This window comes from Chiroxiphia lanceolata, chromosome 11 (genome assembly GCF_009829145.1).
Source record: "Chiroxiphia lanceolata isolate bChiLan1 chromosome 11, bChiLan1.pri, whole genome shotgun sequence".
NCBI classification, from domain to species: Eukaryota; Metazoa; Chordata; class Aves; order Passeriformes; family Pipridae; genus Chiroxiphia; species Chiroxiphia lanceolata.
Window position 1 is genome coordinate 13,391,396 of NC_045647.1, and position 17,941 is coordinate 13,409,336.

Sequence of the window (17,941 nt, forward strand, 5' to 3'; positions counted from 1 at the left end):
AATATAAGTACTTTTATCAATTTAATACGTGCTGCTGCTGTTAAGAAAGGATGATGCTTTCATTTAAAAAAACCTGAATTCCATGGAAATACATTTGAGGGTTTTGTTTGTTTTGTTGTTTTTTTTTTTTTTTTTTTCTAGAAATTGTATCAAAACTACTTTGCAACTATATAATTTTGTCTTATACTCATGATTTTATACTCAGATTTGGCTCAGTTTTTGGCTTTATCTTAATTCTTTGTCAATTCAATAGTTTTTGGAATTTTAATTTAAAAATAATGAATAAGATACTTCTAGAGCATCATGGGAAGCTCTTTTAAAATAGAAATAAAATTTATTTATACCACTTCATTTAACCACAATCCACTGAAATCTAATTGAATTGCTTTTCTTGGTTTCTTTTGGAGGAAAAACAAATTATGATCATATGAATGAATTATGAAGCTTTTTTAAAGTCCAAAATTCAAATGTTTGAGCATTTATGTTTTTCCTGCATTGTTCTTGAAAATATACAGATTGAGATTTTAGCTCTGAATTAGAAAATATGTCCCCTTATTCTTTCTGAAAATAGGTTTTTTCCAAGTATTTGTCTCTGATTTTCTTTTTCTTTTGTAGTTAGTGATTAGGTATCTTGGTAACACTTAATGAGAAATTAGTGTAGACATCATAAAACAACATCAAATTTTCCTGAAATGGACTCCTTTTAATCTTTGTATTTTTGTGACAGTATTGCTGGTATAATTTATCCTCTTGTTGGGAATCAGAAACAAAACACCTTCAGTCACATTTGAATTCATTTTAGATCTAAATTGCAAAACTTATTCAGTTATTTACTTTTAAGTTCAGAGCCTCTCCTAAGCACTGAAAATTCTTAAAAACAATAAAGGTTACATTGCAATTAAAAAAAAGAAGTTTGAAAATCAGACTATGCAAAAGTGCTATCAGCTTCCTTGATGTTATAACAAGAAACTTTTCAAAGAGTATCTCAGCTCTTGGACTGGCCCAAAGCAGCTCAAGAGGTTGCTTTCATGAAGCTGATATTTATAAAGTTGGTCCTACTGTAGCAGCACACAGCAGATAAGCAGTGGAGTATGTCTGATAATAGAGCTATATGCTGGGGCAATTCAGTTCCTGCTTCTGTGATAAAGTGCAAATAGATTAGACTTGTGAGGTCCCAGATTAGTGCATGAGGAAAGCTCGCCAATGCAAATAAGGCTGAAACAAGAACACATTGTTGGGATTTCTGCTAGTTAGCTGTTAATCAAGTAAAACATGGTATATTAGGGCCTTTTAACACGTTTTTGACATTTAGCCTTATGCAGCTGACAGATAAATTAGTCTTTTGTGATTGACTGAGGAAAAAAAAAAGTTATGCTGTTCATTAAAAAGATTAAATAGTGTTATGTTTAATTCATTGTAGATGAAAAAATCGTTTGGGTAAATAAATCTTCAAGAAGCAATTGCTGTAGAACTAAGTCTGCATATAACTAGGTGGAATCTGAATCGTTATTAAACTATTCAACTTAGTGGTGGCTGGCATTTTAATGTTAATATTCAAGAGATTAAGATTTTTTTATTATTTGTTGTTAGGAATAAACTTGAAGTTATTTAGTGTTCCACAGAACCATAGAAGGGTTTGGGTTGGAGGGGACCTTAAAGATCATCTAGTTCCAACCCCCTTGCCGTGGGCAGGGACACCTTCCACTAGACAGGGTTGCTACAGACCTCAGATCATCTTCAGGGCTCTCTCCAACATGTCCATGTCCTTGTGTTGAGGGCCCCAGAGCTGGATGCAGCTCTTCTCCGAGTGGAGTCTCACCAGAGCAGGACAGACGTGCAGAATCCCCTCCCTTGACCTGCTGCCCAGGCTGCTTTTGATGCAGCCCAGGACATGGTTGGAAAATGCATTACTGAGTTGAATATCTTTCTGTATCCATCACAAAACTAAACATATTCACATCAGTGTAGATCTTCAATGAAGTTTCTGTAGTGTGTTACTCTTATCAAGTATTTAAAACCTTGGGCTTCTGATTTTGAAATCCAGAGAAATCTGGCATTGACTTCAATACCATTAACTCAGTCATCCTCTGCTTCTGAAGGTTGTTTTTTCTAAGTGCCACATAATGCAAAGAAATTTTATTCTGTCTTTTCTTAAAATGGATCCCGACTTTTCTGTTTTGCAATTCTTTCCCTTTTTAGGAAAGAATAATAGAGCGTCTGAAGGAGCAAAGGGATCGAGATGACAGAGAAAGACTTGAAGAAATTGAATCTTATAAAAAAGAAAACAAAGACCTGAAGGAGAAAGTTAATGCTTTACAAGCTGAACTGACAGAAAAAGAGGTCAGTCTTTTCATAAAATCTCTGCTCTTCTGTCTATGTCATTATGATGAAAGAAAGTGCATTAGGATTACTCTTGAATCATTTCAAGTTCTGAAATTCTGCCACTTCAGTGGTCAGCTTCTGAAGTGCTGTTTTCTTAAGCGTTCTTCACAGTCCTCATTTGTACATAAAGGATTGCTTCAGGTTTTACACAGTTGTGTGTCATTGTCTCTACTTTTGTCCTTTACCTAAGCCTCCATTGGGCTCAAATATTCCATTGCTGCTCCTGTTTCTGTTTGTCAGTTAGAGCAATAAATTTCAAAGTGTTTGTACCTCCAGACCAGACCTTGTCTGTATAATGAATGTTTCTGTGTTTTGCTGCATTCTATCCCCTGTGGTTCCAGTTGGTTGTGTTCACAAAATGGTGTCTTTTGCTATCAATGCTTATCTTTGAGTCAACTTTCTGGGGAAGGGGAGGGGGAACAGGATCCAAGTGATTGCTAAGTTGGCAATAAGTTAGTGTCCTGGTGACTAGGAATTAACTTTTTACTCTTGATCGTTTTTCAGTCTAGTTTAATCGATCTCAAAGAACATGCATCTTCATTGGCATCAGCAGGGCTGAAAAGAGACTCCAAACTTAAGTCTTTAGAAATAGCCATAGAACAAAAGAAAGAAGAGTGTAGTAAGTTGGAAGCACAGTTGAAAAAGGTAAGTTCCATCTTAAACAATCAGCAGAACAAAAATCAGCATCGCATACCCTCATTTTGATCTTATTTACTCTTTTGGAGTAAATCTAAAATCTACTCATCTTATGCTGTTTGCTGATGCTTGCATCAAATACTGCTTTTTCTCACGAGGTTTGTACCAAAGCCACTAGTGAGCCTCAGAAATTGTCCTGAATGCCTCTATGAGGGAATTCTGAGACTCTGTAGCACATAGATGAACTGGGAGCAGGACATTGGAGGGAAAGTAGAAGGGCAGAAAGAAATTATCAAACCAGCAATTTGTGTGTATGTGAATTTATATCACTTTTAGAAGTGAACTGAAATGTTTGTGGTATGGGAAAAAAAATTAAAGGCTTGTCCAAGAAGTGCTGTACTTCCTAGTCCAAAAAATTCAGCTTCCAAAATGGAAACTCTAGCTAGGTTTTATTTTGATGTCTTTTTGGCTTTCTTGGTGAACACATGTTTGTGATAATTAAGCGAAATAATGCGAAGTCTATCTCAGCTGGCAATTCAGTATTTCTATTCAGCAAGTAGTGGAAGCAAGCATTTAAAGGAAAACATGCAAGTCCTGCATTTTATTACATGGTTTTATTTAAATTGCTGTGTTAAACTAGTTTTTGCTTAAATGATTTGCAGTTTGTTGATACCATTGTTTCTTTGACCTTTCTCTGTGTTGTTTGGTAGTGTCTGCTCTCATTGTTTGAACACCAATCTCATTACATATTTGATGGGTTTAGGCATTACATTTGCCTTCTGCAATTCATGACTAAGTGTATGTCAAATGTTATTTTTTTTTTAATATTGATATAATGTTTCATTTTTTAGAAAATAATATTTGTTCTGTGAATGTTACCACTGTTAGGATAATATTCTTGACACTCTTTTTACCCAGGTTGTTTAATCACTGCTCGGTGATTAAACATTGTTTCAATAGCCTGACCTGTGAAGAAGGTACTGCAAAGTATAAAGGATACCAGAGTGCAAACCTTATACTTCTATTTTTTAATTCAGAATGAATATGTGCAATTAGATGCCTGCATTAGATGTTTACTTGTGGAGAGGAAGGGGAGCTTTTTCAATAAACATATACAAGCGGCCTATACAAATGGAAACACAAGTATTTTAAATGTCTGAGAGCTTATAAGTGCTACTGATGTCAGAATTAAAATATCCAAAGAAAAGGTTTCTCTGGAAGTCATTTAGTTTGGTTTTGTTTGTTAGAAAATAAGTTTGTTTACTTTACACTTCACTACAAAATATACTTCATTACAATCTGAAATATCTTATTTTCTTAATTTAAAAGAAAATAGTTAAAGAACCCTGAAAGCACAGATCGCTTAAAAAAAACCTCATCGAAATCCTCTTGAAGGACTTGAAATCCTAAGTCAATCTTTTATGACTGTACATATAAACACATCATACAGTCATGGAAAAATAAGCCCTTATAAAAGTCAGAGAGTGTCTGGGACGTCTTTCGTATAAAAAGGGAGTATGTTCCCTGTGAATAAATACAAAGGATTATTAAATGAAAGTTGAAAACATAATAGTTTTATTATATCATAAATACAGCATAAAGCCCCAATGGAAATTCACTCAACATTTGTAGGAGACCAGGTATTTCCACAATAAAATGGAGTTACAACCTTCTTTCTGGGCATGTTTAATTGAACAGAAACAGTGACTGTTAATGATAGTAGACTCCAAACAGTAATTTTCAATTCACATTTTCTCTAATGAAATACTTTATGTTCAAACCTGTAAATATCCTGTGTTAAAAGTAATTGGTCCCCAGAAAACCACCTTCCCCATGTTTTCACTCCTTAGGAAACTAACTGAAACAGAAATCAGGGTTACTCTTGCACATGTCTGAGTTAGAGTAGGAGGGGACATCAACATAGCTGGGAGTAAATTAACCTGTGTGTCCCATAAGTGTGCTTGGGTAGGAACATTAACCACTACAGGAGCTGGAAGGACCAGGCACATTTTATTTCTGTCTTTAAAAAAAAGTGACTCCAAGGGGCTGTCTTGTTTGAAAAAAGTTGAATGTAGTTTGCACATTACTCCTCTCTAAAAATATCGTAGAGAAGGTACTTTCCATTATGAGACTGCAAAATAATTGTAGTTCAATGTTGATTTAAATGTCTTAACAGGTTATACTAATAAATATAAAGATAGTATTCTGTGCACACTTGCTAGGAGTTAGTTTTCCATGAGCACTGATGGAAGAAGTGCTAGGTCTGAAAGAAAACACGCACAAGAGGCAAGTCCAAACTAAATCTGTAAATAAAAAAACAACTTCTAGATTTTCTCTTCCCTGATTTCCCCTGCTTTCTGCTTTTTGGAGACAAAAATATTCATTTATTGATAATAAAGATGGTTTTGATTGGGTCTGATCAGATCCAAATATTTTTCAGTATTGCATAACTAGATTGTTTGCATTTCAGCTAGAGAAAATATGCTGATTCTAAACCCACTGGTTTACACAGTAAGCATATTTCAAAAACAATAGATATTTGTAAAATGTAATTCTTCCTATGACTGTGCTACATTTTGGTATACAAATCAATGTTTAAAATTAGAGACATGCTTATTAAACTTTTTGTGACAAAGATTGTGGATTGAAATTCATATAATTAAAAAACAATAAATCATAAATACCAGAGAATGTTCAATACTTTTTCCCCAAAATTCCGCAGATTTTTGTTGACTTACTTTGTATTGCTACTAGTGAAAGAACAGCAGGAATTACCTAATAGGTAGTGAAGTGTTTTATATATATATGTGTATATATAATCTTTATTATCCACTCTAGAATTTCCTCCTTTTGTTGTTTTTCATTATCTTAAATTTACTTGCTTACTGACATATTTGCAGTTGCCTAAAGTACTTTTTGCCAAGCTGTAGTGTTCGAAAGTCATTCTGCATAGAAAATTCAGTCTTGTGTTAAACAAAAGGAAAGTAATAAATTTAATGATACAATTTAATTAATCTTTTATTATTACCGTCTTTGAAGCTTTGGTGATAAATTGCAGCCTCAGCCAAAAGCACTTCTCGTGATTCATTGCTTGAGACCAGCACTTAATGTATCATCAAAAGTGGACACCTTTCTTTATTTCATGGGTTATTTAACTTGAGAAAGGGAAAGTAACACAAACCTTAAATTTCTTACTCCAGCTATTCTTTTTTAGGAGCCAAAGTCAACATTTATGTTTCCCCAGTGCCTCTCACTTTCACCAAGGAATGTTTAGAATCTTAAATTTCTACTTTTTTTTTTATGACAAGTTCTTCTGTGCAAATGCACTGGTTTTGTTGAGCTAATGCTGTTTTCCTGGATCTTTCCTTCTTTTCCTGTCTGTGCTTCACTCCCTACCAACTTTGCAATGTAGCAAGCTGAACAGTTGTTCAATCAGATGTACAATCCAGTAAGTTCTTTTTTAAAATGCCCGCTGTAACATATGAAAGCATGAGGATCCATCCCCTTACTGTGTTGTGCTCTTCCTCTGTGGAGCTTTGCAGAACACTTCTGACGCTCACTATGCTGTATTCATTGTATCCAAATAAATGAACTTTGTGGACTTTAAGGCCGTTTTAAGAATATGAAATGCCTTAAATAGGTACATGCTGTGTTTCTGAGAAAGCAAACACTCTAGCCTTTAGGTCCTCAACTTCTCCATTAGAAAAAGCATGCAAATTTTATTTATTTTGGTTTTGGTTTTTGCTTTGCTTTTTAATTCCTCTTTCTGCAGTACTTTATTTGATCCTTCAAACTTAAATAACTCCTAATCTGTTCAGTTTTATCTTCAGTGACTGAGTTGATTAGGTTAATAACAGCATCTAGGAAATGACTGGTACTATTTCCAAAAGTCCATATGACTAAAATAGATCAGCTCTACTCATGAAAGACTGTATACATTCAGCATATATATATTAGGAACATGGAAACTTTGAATTTAAGCAAAGAAAATGCTGAAATATAAAATGATTAATGCAATGGGCAGTTTTTGCGAAAGCACAGTATTGTTTTGGCTTGTTTAGCATAAATATTCTTGCCAATGTGTGCTTTAATTGCATAACATCTCCCATTCTGACTTGACTGTGCTCCTTTTCAATTTGAGGAAGAGCAGCAACAAACATTCTCTCTGCAAAGAACAGTTGCCATTTTTTTGGCAGAGACTGTTATATTTAATGTGCTCTGAGCATCACAGGGCAGAAAAAATGATGTCACTGTAATAGCAATTTACAGGCTATAGTTTACATAGTAATCATAGTCGGAATTACCATGTAATTGGGATAGTACATCTAGAGGAACTGGGTTTGTAGCTGAAGTAATGTGATACTGTGCATTAGAGAAGGCATTGCCATCACTGAAGTCAATGGGAGTCTTGCCATTAGTGTCAGTGGATCAGGATTCCGCCTTTGGACTCTGTCATGGATAGGTTTTGTAGCTTCTAACCGTGTAATGGATATGGCATGACTTACATATGGGGAAAGAGAGTCCCACAGAATGTGCTGTCTTTACTTTTAGAGTTATTGGTTAGCTGGTTTTAGAATTCAGTCATAAATTGTAGCGTAACTAGCATCAAACCTGGTATTGTCACCTCTCCCCTCCGACACACTGCTGGTGACAGAGCTTGTCCCTTGGAATAATAAACCCCTTTTTCTCTGTATCATCTTGGTTCACCTTTGTGGTAGTTATGTTTCTATTCATATCGTTTGCACTCCTACTGTGCTTGTCTTTTCCAGATTTTAGCTTGATTTTCATAAATGCTTGCGAGTCATTATCTCAGTATTAGCGGCTCTGCTGTACAGAATTTGTTTGTTCCCTCCTAGTCTGTTTGTCTGCAGTATTCCAAAGTCAGTCCTTTTCTTAGTTTTTTTCCCCCTGCCTTTACGTGCTTAATTTTCTGAAGGACAGCCTGTTGGCAGTTCCAAAATAATGGATGTTAGATCCTTTTCCTTTGGCACCAGGCAGCAGTTGTAGTATATTGACAAGATGATTTTGTTAAATAAACTTTTCTTGCTCATCTTTTTTCTTCTCCTACTTTTATATATAGATATATATAAATCTACTTTTAACAATGTGAGTAGCAATGATTCTCTTCTCACCCCAAACCAACTAAGGCCTTGAAATGAAATCATGATTTGATTGAAGTGAATGGCAGCATTTTCTTTGTGTTCCACAAGGCCAAGATTTCACCTTTGTCTTTGAGATGGCGTGTTAGCAGTTACTTGATACCTTTTTTTTTGTACTCAAAATCATTGATACTTTATTTAACAGAATGTTTTATTGACCCTCTTTTTTTTATTTTGCTTGAGAATCATAGTTCTAAAAAACTCAGATGTCAATGTAATCTGAAAATACTGAAGTTTTCATGCTGGTTTGTTTACATGTGTCAGAGCAATAGCAGCCAGTCACTGAGTGGACTTTTAGCCCATGCAGTAATATAGCATTTTTTTGGTGGTTGAATGTGTTTTCTGTGCTGCGTCACACAGGTATCAACTCCAAGACTTTCATTTTTTGCTGAATCTAATGTTTCTTAAATACAGTAATGGCTAGAAGTGTTTTATTCTTATATACATTTGTGTACCAAAGAGGAGATGATACTAAAGGGGTATAAATCCTGCATACTCTATAGCAAATGATTTCCAGTTTGTTCACCTGTAAGACGGGAGTAGAAGTGGACATTTCTACATGTTTTGAAAGGTGAACTTTTTGAAATACCTAATGAAATTTTGTGCAAAATTGATTATAAGAGATTACATTATTGCCTTTGGACTGTAATGAAAATATAATGCTGTACTTTAGAGTTCGGGTGAACCTTTTTCTGAATTACTATAGACTAAATGTTCCTAAATCCTCCACCAGAGCAACGTCAGATTAAAATTCAGAGTACTTGCTGAATCCTCTCTGAATTACCTACAATAATCTCTGAAGTTAAATAAAATCCCCATAAATTGTGAAACAAAAAAATTAAGGTGACAGCAATCTATTTTTTTATTTGTTTATTACTTAAAGTAATAAAATTTGAAGGATCTTACAAAGTAATTTCTTGCATGTAAATTCTGCTGTTCATTTTTTTTTAAATCAAGTATTTGGTTAATTTCTGTGTATGTTTGTGTCTGAAGCTTTAAAAATTAAACATTATATCTATCCATCCATTTCTGTTATGCAGAACAATGCATGTATGACTGTACCATAAGATTTTAATAGACTAAATAATTCATGTTGCATGTCTGTGCCACCCTATTATGGTGTTTCTGTAGGAAATTTGTGGTTTACATAAGGAAATGTTACTTTACTTCTGAAGTATTTTTAGTATTTATTAAGCAAATATCAGAACAGATACATAATTATTGTAAAAAATCCTAATGGTAGAGTACTATGCTATTTTTATTGAATTGTAAAAATAACATACAATAATGCAGTTACAAGATGGACAGAAAAGACATCATAAACAAGTGGACTAGTTTGCAAGTAACCTAATCTGCAAACACAGGAATTATCATTTGCAGATACAGATTTAGAAAGCTCAAAGGTACACCTGGACCAGTCACTCTTACCCATACAAACCCAGTAAAAACAGAAAATGTGTTCTTTCCAAGAAAACAGAGAACTTAGGGAGAAAAAGTGGGACAGAAATAAAAAAAAAAGAAAAAGGTATAGAAGAGAGGGCAGCAGTAATAGGCAGAGACTTTCTGATTCATGTGATAATCTTGTAGCTTTTGGCTGCACATCCCACAAATATGGGATGGCAGGAGTACCACAGAAAACATAAGAATTGAAAACACTTTTGCAACTTATTGTTGATTTCCTTACCATGCTGTTGAGCAAAGATTAAAGGACTAAACTCAGGAATAAAAGGATATCTATTATTCCAAGTGATGATTTACTTAGCAGCAGTAAAGCAGGTAATTTGGTCAGCACATTTCTGAGCTGCTGTGTGACAGGAATCTTCTGTGGTGGTAGAACATTTGGCACCTTTGCATTAATGACACTTGTGTGTTCTTGCCCAAATTATGTATTTTTCTCATAGAAAAAAAAAAAAAAGACTTCTCTTTTCTCCATTGCTTCTTGCCCTGGGTTTAGACAAGGGTAGAGTGTATGGGGAAAAAAGGTTTGGGCTGAAGCTGAGAGTTCCTTTATGCTAAAGTGAAGACTGCTTAGAGGAAGGAAGGTGAGTAATTTTCTTCTTTATGAAATGATGGAAGCAAGGCTGGTAAATTGGTTAATTATAGGCTAAAATAGAGGGAAGGGAAAGAAAGGTGGCAGGGAGGAATATGAAAGAGTGATAGCCATTAGAGGGGAACTGTGAAATTCTGGATTTACCCTTAGGAAAGCAGGAGAAATCTGAACAATAGGGAACAACACGCTTTTTGCACAAGTTTCTTAGTATCTTAACGGTGGGAATTGGGTTGTATTTTTTTTTTCTGAAGTGAATTTACCTTTGTCAACCTATAGAATTATTTTTATTTTTATTCCTTGGAAAATAACACAGTCATAAAATGGTGTGTAATATAATAGCACTGATGGATAATTGAAGTGCTTTGCAGCTGAAAATTGGTGCAATCTCTCAAATAATTGGCCCTGAGTCTGAGTATTACAGTGACTTCAAAAATTACAAAGTTAGTTGAAAGTAAATTTCTCGATACAATTAACAGCTAGTATAAAATAAATCCAAGTTTATTGTTAAAGCAGGAAGATTATGAGGCTGAAAAGCAATCTGTTCCTAGCATCTTATCTGAACTGTTGAATCAAGATACTCCTTGAATGTCACCTTTAAACCAGCTCTGTGTTAGAAAAGTCCTACTTTCAGGACTGGAGCATGTATTATTATCCAAAACAGAGAATTTGAAGAGCAAGGCCAGTAGGTTTAGTAGCTCCTCATGTCATTCCCTTGGCTTCTCCTGGAAATGAACTATTCCTCTGAATAAAAATCTCAAGCAGGATAAATAAAACTTCAAATCTACTATCTTTTTCTTATTATCCTCATGCTTAAATGATATGTTACATGCAACCCCCCTAAGTTTCTTCCCTAGTAATTTCAATTTATTTGTTGTATTTATGGTAAACTCAGACTTGTTTTTTATTTATACAGAAAATTTTTATCCATTGCAAAGAATACAAACCTTCTAATATCTGTAGTTTATATTAATTCTTTCCTAAACATGCATGTTTCATTTTGATCTGCATTTCTTTCATTGCTTGCTTGCATTGTCTATTCCCTGAAATTAAGAAGAATAAGTAAGTCCACGTCTTCTCTGCGTAATAAGATAGTTGGAGGACCTTCAGTTTCTAAATATCATGAATTTCTGTAAAAATCCTGTATGTTATCTGAATTTTCTATGTTTAATGTGCACTGCCTTAAACTACTTGTTTTTTCCTTGCCTGCTCTTTCAAGATGCCAATTAGGAATAATGGGAAGCAAGGGGTAGGCTAAGCATTGCAGTGCATTGTTGTTTCCATCTGTCTGTGATTATTCCAGCCAACAGTTTAAAGCACTTGGTGCCAGATCCTGCTCCCATTGAAGTTAATTGGTTTTTTTTGCCATGAGGTTTGGTGGGAGCTGGACTGGGCTCTGCACTCTTGTTGTGTTCATTGCGTTCTCTCTTGTCTGTGACACCGCCACCCATCCATGCATGTGTTTGCCAGGTTTGTGCTGTTTTCACCGATGGGCTTGTTCCTCTGATGTTTCAGGTTAAGTATTAATGATGAGACAAAAAGGATTATTGGGTAAAATGCCTGCTGAAAGCAGCTTTTTTTGGTTTGTCGGTTTGCCTTTTAAAAACAGCACTGCATTAAAGCAATTTCTTTCTTTTAAATTCTTCGTATCAAACTGCATTTGAGACATCTGGCGATACAGATATATACAATATGTATATATGTATCTTTTTTTGTGTATATATACATGGACAAATTGTGTATGTATATATATGGGGAAAGAGAATATGATTTGTTAAGAAGTTACCTGTATATTTAAAACACTTTAAGAGCTTACTGTGAATTGAATGAATTACAAGGTGATTTTTTTAATTTGAAAAAAAACCCCCTTAAAATATGATCACTTTAATATGTAAAAAAGCCCCCTCTAGTAAATCCCCTCCCCCTTCAGGATGATAGAATTTGACTAAGAAGATATTTTAATTTCTTTTTATAATGCTTCTGTAGAAAAGAGTGTCATTGGACAGAAATACCCATAATCCTTTTTAATGAAAACTTGAACTCCGAGACTGAAGAAGTAAAGCTCTTAAAGCTATTGAAATTATTGTCATCCTTATTTTTTTTTTTGAAACATTATTCTGAAGGCTCATGAGGCTGAAGAGGAGGCACGGATGAACCCAGAATTTGCAGACAGAATCAAACAGCTTGACAAAGAGGCATCATACTATAGAGAAGAATGTGGCAAAGCTCAGGCTGAGGTTGACAGACTTCTAGAAATACTCAAGGAAGTAGAGAATGAGAAGAATGACAAAGATAAGAAAATTGCTGAGTTAGAAAGGTAATGTTTGTATTGTCTTACACTGAGTAGCATTTTTGCTTAATTAATCTTCATTTCAGAGCAGAGTCTGTTTTTTGACAGAATATTTGTTATGCCTTGTAAATTTGAATCAGAAATGAAAAAAAAAACACCACAACAGGCTACTTAATAACTTCATCTCCTGTCTGCTGACTTTGGAACAATTTAAGGTTTCCATTTTTTAATACTCTTCATAAAAAGAACACATGTAGGAAAAGTCATGTGCAATTTACAGGGACAACAACCCTCCCAGAAAACCATGTTGGGGAGCAATCCTGTCTTTCTGGTAACTGGTGAATCAAAACTGTCCCCACACGTTTCTTCACTGTGAACATCACCACTAATTCTAAGAGGTCCTGAAAAGTATTGGTGAGTATTTCTAACCTGTCTCATGACTATTTAATAATAGTTGTAACTATTTCTCCATGTTCCTGTAGTCTTTGACTGCTTCAAAAGATGTCAACCAGGCAGTAATTGTCTTATTTCTCAGAAGGTTGTACAGTCTTTCCTTAATGGAGACAGGTGGGTTTTGGGATCAGTTGTCTCACACCCTTTGTAATTAAATAATTCTTGGAGCCTTCTCCCACGTGGTTTGCTGCTATTTGTTTCTTTGTTCCTTTCCTCTACTTAGCCACTCTTATTTAAATGAAAGAAGGAGGTTTTTTTTTTTTTTCCAAATGATTTTTATATTTGTTTTATTGTGATAAAGCCAGAAGAAAAGTGTTTCGTGGTTCCAAAAGAGAAGTTTAACTCATCTCATTGTTGTGATCATTGCTATAGTTCCAGTCAAGACAAAGGAGTGCTCTGTCTCAATAAGAAGTATTACCAGCAAAGAGGGGAAGATCTGTGGGAAATGTTAGTTACCTTGGAGGGTGGAAAACAGCCAGCTTGGAAAGAAAGAGGTGTAGAACACCTTTTACTGGCAATGACTTATAAACCTTCACAGTTATCTGATGCCAAAATTTATTTTTCTCTGCAGACATTTGGCAAAGTTGAATAATGGTTAATTGTCATGATAATGGAGACCTCAAATTTAAAGTGAAAAAAGATTTGTACTCAAATTAGAACTGATTGTTTACAGGAGGACAGCTTCAGTTTGCAGTTGCCTCTCTCACCACATCAGAAAGCATTTAGAATACTCTAGTTTTTGCACCTACTTTAATGTGTTCTTAAAGAAATAGTAACTAATCTCCTTGCACTATAAAACCTACTGAATTAATTGTGTGACACCCAACTCATTAGTAGGCATGCTAAACTTTTATTCAAGATAATTTTAAGACATTTGTTAAGTAACAATCATGTGTTGAATTTTTGAATATTAAAGTGCTAATTAAAAGATGATCATGATTAAGTGCTGAAGCTTGAATATTTTATGGAAAAAGAGATAAATAATTGATAGATACTTATTTGAATTAAATTGAGAATTGATTAAAAAGCAATAATTACAAAGAAACAAGGAACCAAGGGATCCAGAGGTATTGCTATGGCATTGTTAGCATGCAACCTGTTCTTACTGTCTGAGAACCCTGTAATGGGTTGTGCAATAGACAGAACTTTCTATTTTTGTACTCTTTTTGGTTTTTTAAAAAATTCTGTGTACTCTTACCAGTGAAATTTTGGGACACCAATTTCTAGTCTGTTGCTGTTTATCAGGGTGTTGATCCTGACATAGCTTTTCAGAAAATAATGTGGTACTGCTGAGTGGACACAGACTTTTTGAAGAGGATACACTGTACTAACAGTGTGATGAAGTAGTTAAACCTTGCTATGAACCTTTAAGTACTTCTGTAATGCTTGCAGTGTGATATCTGTGCAATGACCAGCTAAGGAGAGGAGTAGTATGTTGGAATTTTGGGACTCATCACGCTCTCAGATTTCTTTTTGAATTCTGTTATCTTTACTGCAGTTTCTCAGTTGATTTTACTTATGAGCAGCTTTCAAGATTAATTCCAAATTCCTATACGCATAGTGTATATATAAGGTAATTATTGTAAACTAGGAAAAGAAAAAAGAATTAACGTAAAAATTATCTATTGTTGATTTCAATGACAGAAGTTACTGCCATTACTTGCTAATGGAGTCTTAAGGCTGCTTTCCAACATGCCTAACCATGGTCTTAAACTTGTTGATTGGTTGACTAAGGCTGGCAATCTGCTGGCAATATGAAGGTGTAACAGGGAAATATTTTTTGCAAGTGAGTATCAAACCTCTCTTACTAATCAGGTTCACTTTAGGTTTCTCTAAAATTTAATTGATTTTCTCTCTCTCCTTATTTTGTAAAACCATTGCCAAAAGATCTGTATTTAACTGTGGCACCTGTTGGTGTCCCCAGAGAATGAACTTTGATGTTCAAATTCCCCTTTCTAGGGGTTTAGGTGGAGCGTAAATTGCTGTAACATTTTATAAAGAGCTGCCACTTTTTTCTTCCTGTAATGACTATTTGATTGGCTCGTTATTGAAAGGAAGAGGTGGAGCCAAAGCTCAGTTTACCCAGTTTATGGGAATAAAACATTGCAAAAATGGCTGCAACTTTAACAAATTCAAAGATGTTCTTTCCTTCTTGTCCCACTAGAAATGTCTGCTTCGAGATATGGGCAGTTAAATTTATAAGGGTTTGCTATTTGGCAGATGAACATTATTAATAATTATGGAGCAGCCTTCATATGAATGGTAATTCTTTTGGTTTTAATGTGATTTTCTTGGCTCAGAAACTCTCACACTCCTCAGTTGCATCACTGCAGATTCATATTATTGCTCCTATATAAAAACACATGGGTCTGTTTCTTAAATTACTCTCTCTATATTAATTTTGCATTTTTCGGTTTTTTATTATTACATAGGACAACCAGTTCCTTCTTTTATACTCAAGCTGTTTGATAATTTTTATTACATTTTTTATGATTTATCTGTTTATAATTAAAAAAGGTTAAAATTAAATGCAAGATATTGCATTCAGTGTGTAATGTACTTCCGTTAAACTTAGCTTGATGTTTTTCTTTGGTTTTCTTGGTGAAGAAATGTGGTGTGGGTTTTTTTTTTTGTTTGTTTTAATGATGCAAATGAAACTGGATATGATAGTGATCAGCTTAAATTTTAATGCAAAGGACCTAGCCAAGGAGAGGGAGCTGCAGCTGAACTGTCAGGGTTGAAGGAATATGTTGTTTAAAACTTTTATTAATGGTGTTAGAATGGGAAGTATATTTATGAAATATGATAGGGAGTTTGAATTGTGAAATTAAGTGAAATACAATAGCATTAAATGCATGTTGGTGAAGTTGGGACCAGTAAGACTGCCTGCTGTAAGCTAAGGATAATCCTTGGTACAGTTCAGGAAGAGAAAGATTGGGTGAATTTGCTTATGGCTGTGTCATTATGAGTCATCTAAATAATGATGCAAACGTCTAAATAATGAGGAGTGAATCCTGATATGTCAGAATAAGTGTCTTCAGTAAGGATAGGAAGGTATTAATGTCATGAGGTGCTAGCAAGGCTCCATGTGGAACACTGCTGTGCATTTCCCATCAGTCATATTCAGGGAAGTTGAATTAAAACTGGAAACCAGAGCAGAGAGGGCTGGTAAGATAATGAAAGGAATGGAGTGCTCATGTCACAGGAGGGATGTAAACAACAGTGGTTTATTTCTCTGGAAAAACAAAAGCTCAGAAGGGAAGTTTGTTCTCTATAAATATATGAAAGGGTAAGCACTGCAGTGAAAGAGTGTGATTTCAGCAAAAGAGCACTGGCACGTAATAAAATATAAATTACCCATTAGTAAATTTAGACTGAAAAGAGAAATAAAGCGATGACAACATGGTGTAGCTTGAAAAATCTTGGATCTGCTTTTCTCCAGTGATATGTTAGATAGTGGTCATTTGCTTGATCGAGTGTAGCTTCTCAGCAAAGGCTGCAATAATATGAAAGCCCATTAAAAAGATTGTACTAGCTATGAGATAAAACCTGTTTGTTTTTAAACAAGAGGTTTGTTTTTTGTTATCTACTTCTCAGATGCAGTGGTAAGTTTTGGGTAATAACATTGTAGACATGCATTTAAGCTCTTGGGCTGTTCAGACTGCAGTTAATTCATTTTGAATTGATTTGGATTTGAATTCTGATGAAGATAAGTCCACACAGTACTGACAAGTCATAGCATAAGTGACAAAACACCAGCATATGGAATAATTCCTTTTTTAAAAAAAGGACTTTTAGGGCTTTAAAAAATGTTCCCTATCCTAAGTGCACAAAAAGCTGTACATTAGTGACAGACCTAAGAACTAGTCTAGCTGGGTGGGGATTTTTTTGTCTTACTTATTTGAAAGGGCATGTTAAGTATTTTTTAACCAATAAGTTATCAAACATCAGAGTATTTTCAGTGCTGAAGTATTAGTCTGATTCTTCATACTGAATTAAAAATTTGCTGTCAGAATTAGGAGGGGCTGCATTTCTGGGGGTGTGGGTGTCAAATCTCTGTCTTTGATTATTAGGTACAGTGCTTTGGGAACTTCTAAATGGTATCTCTGAACAAGCTGCCAAATTGTTCAGCTGCTTTGGCTTCCATGGGAAGGTTTGATGAATGAGGGTCACTAAGCCCATGTTAGTTCAAATAAAAGTCTTTTTGGTATATGATGAGACATTTGTGTTGCAGCAAATGCTATCAATATTCACCTAATTTATTTTTTTCTGTTTGGTGTGTGCATGCATTTGGATGGTTATAAATATGGATGGCTTTCCACCATTCACAAATGACAAGATGCAATTTACTTTAAAATTTCTGTTCTCTTCAGTGCACAGCAAGGATATAGCTCTTCAGAAATTTTATTTTACTTCTTGCTTTTCCTTCTCTTTCTTTTTCTTTTCTTTTTTTTTTTTTAATTATCTGCTAATATAACATCTGCTTGTTATATTTTTAAAGAACTAATGTGTTCCTCCCTTTATTCTCTTTTGCTGTCTTCCTCCCTATCTGTTTTTCTCCAAACTGCTGCTTTCATCCCTACTCCAACCAGCTTGACTTCCAGGTCAGTATTTTCTGCTCTCCTACTTAATGCTCCTTCCACAATGAAGGTTTTCATTGATGCTTCATTTATTTGGCAATTTTGATTTCAGAGAAATAACTTCTGTTTGTATTATGTTGTCTTTATTCTGCTTGTCCCTTCTGTGAAGTTTTTGGTCATTCTGTTTCTAGATCAGAAACTTTACAGTAAGTGAATGCTTTTCTCAAAAGTCTGTAAGAAAAAAATGTTAATTAACAACATATTCATATGTTGTTTTCTATGAAGATTTTTTTCTTTCAGTTTTGCTTCTATTATCTTTGTTTTGGGAGCTCAACACTGGGAGTAACATTTTTGGTAGATAACCAACCCAATAGGAAATGTATTGACCAGTAAC

The 17,941-nt window shown here is 34.6% G+C and overlaps 1 protein-coding gene and 1 long non-coding RNA gene across 10 annotated transcripts in view; one reads left to right on the forward strand and one right to left on the reverse strand.

Moving 5' to 3' along the window:
- ERC2 (ELKS/RAB6-interacting/CAST family member 2) overlaps window positions 1-17,941 on the forward strand; it is a 430,377-nt gene that overhangs the window by 162,082 nt on the left and 250,354 nt on the right. For 2 of the 9 annotated variants that reach the window (XR_004359172.1, XM_032699590.1), the window contains exons 9-14: window positions 2,200-2,340; window positions 2,887-3,027; window positions 6,431-6,466; window positions 11,444-11,473; window positions 12,348-12,541; window positions 17,560-17,571. Coding sequence is in view for 1 of the 9 variants with exons in the window: in XM_032699590.1 (XP_032555481.1) it covers window positions 2,200-2,340; window positions 2,887-3,027; window positions 6,431-6,466; window positions 11,444-11,473; window positions 12,348-12,541; window positions 17,560-17,571 (554 nt within the window). In the remaining 8 variants the exon portion in view is untranslated. The remainder of the gene's footprint in view (window positions 1-2,199; window positions 2,341-2,886; window positions 3,028-6,430; window positions 6,467-11,443; window positions 11,474-12,347; window positions 12,542-17,559; window positions 17,572-17,941) is intronic. The other 7 variants (XR_004359173.1, XR_004359174.1, XR_004359177.1 and 4 more) reach the window with 7 other exon arrangements.
- Window positions 10,705-11,264, reverse strand: LOC116792555. Its single transcript, XR_004359180.1, has 2 exons — window positions 11,172-11,264; window positions 10,705-10,949 (listed from the first exon to the last, which is right to left on the reverse strand). It is a non-coding gene; the product is annotated as an uncharacterized LOC116792555 (long non-coding RNA).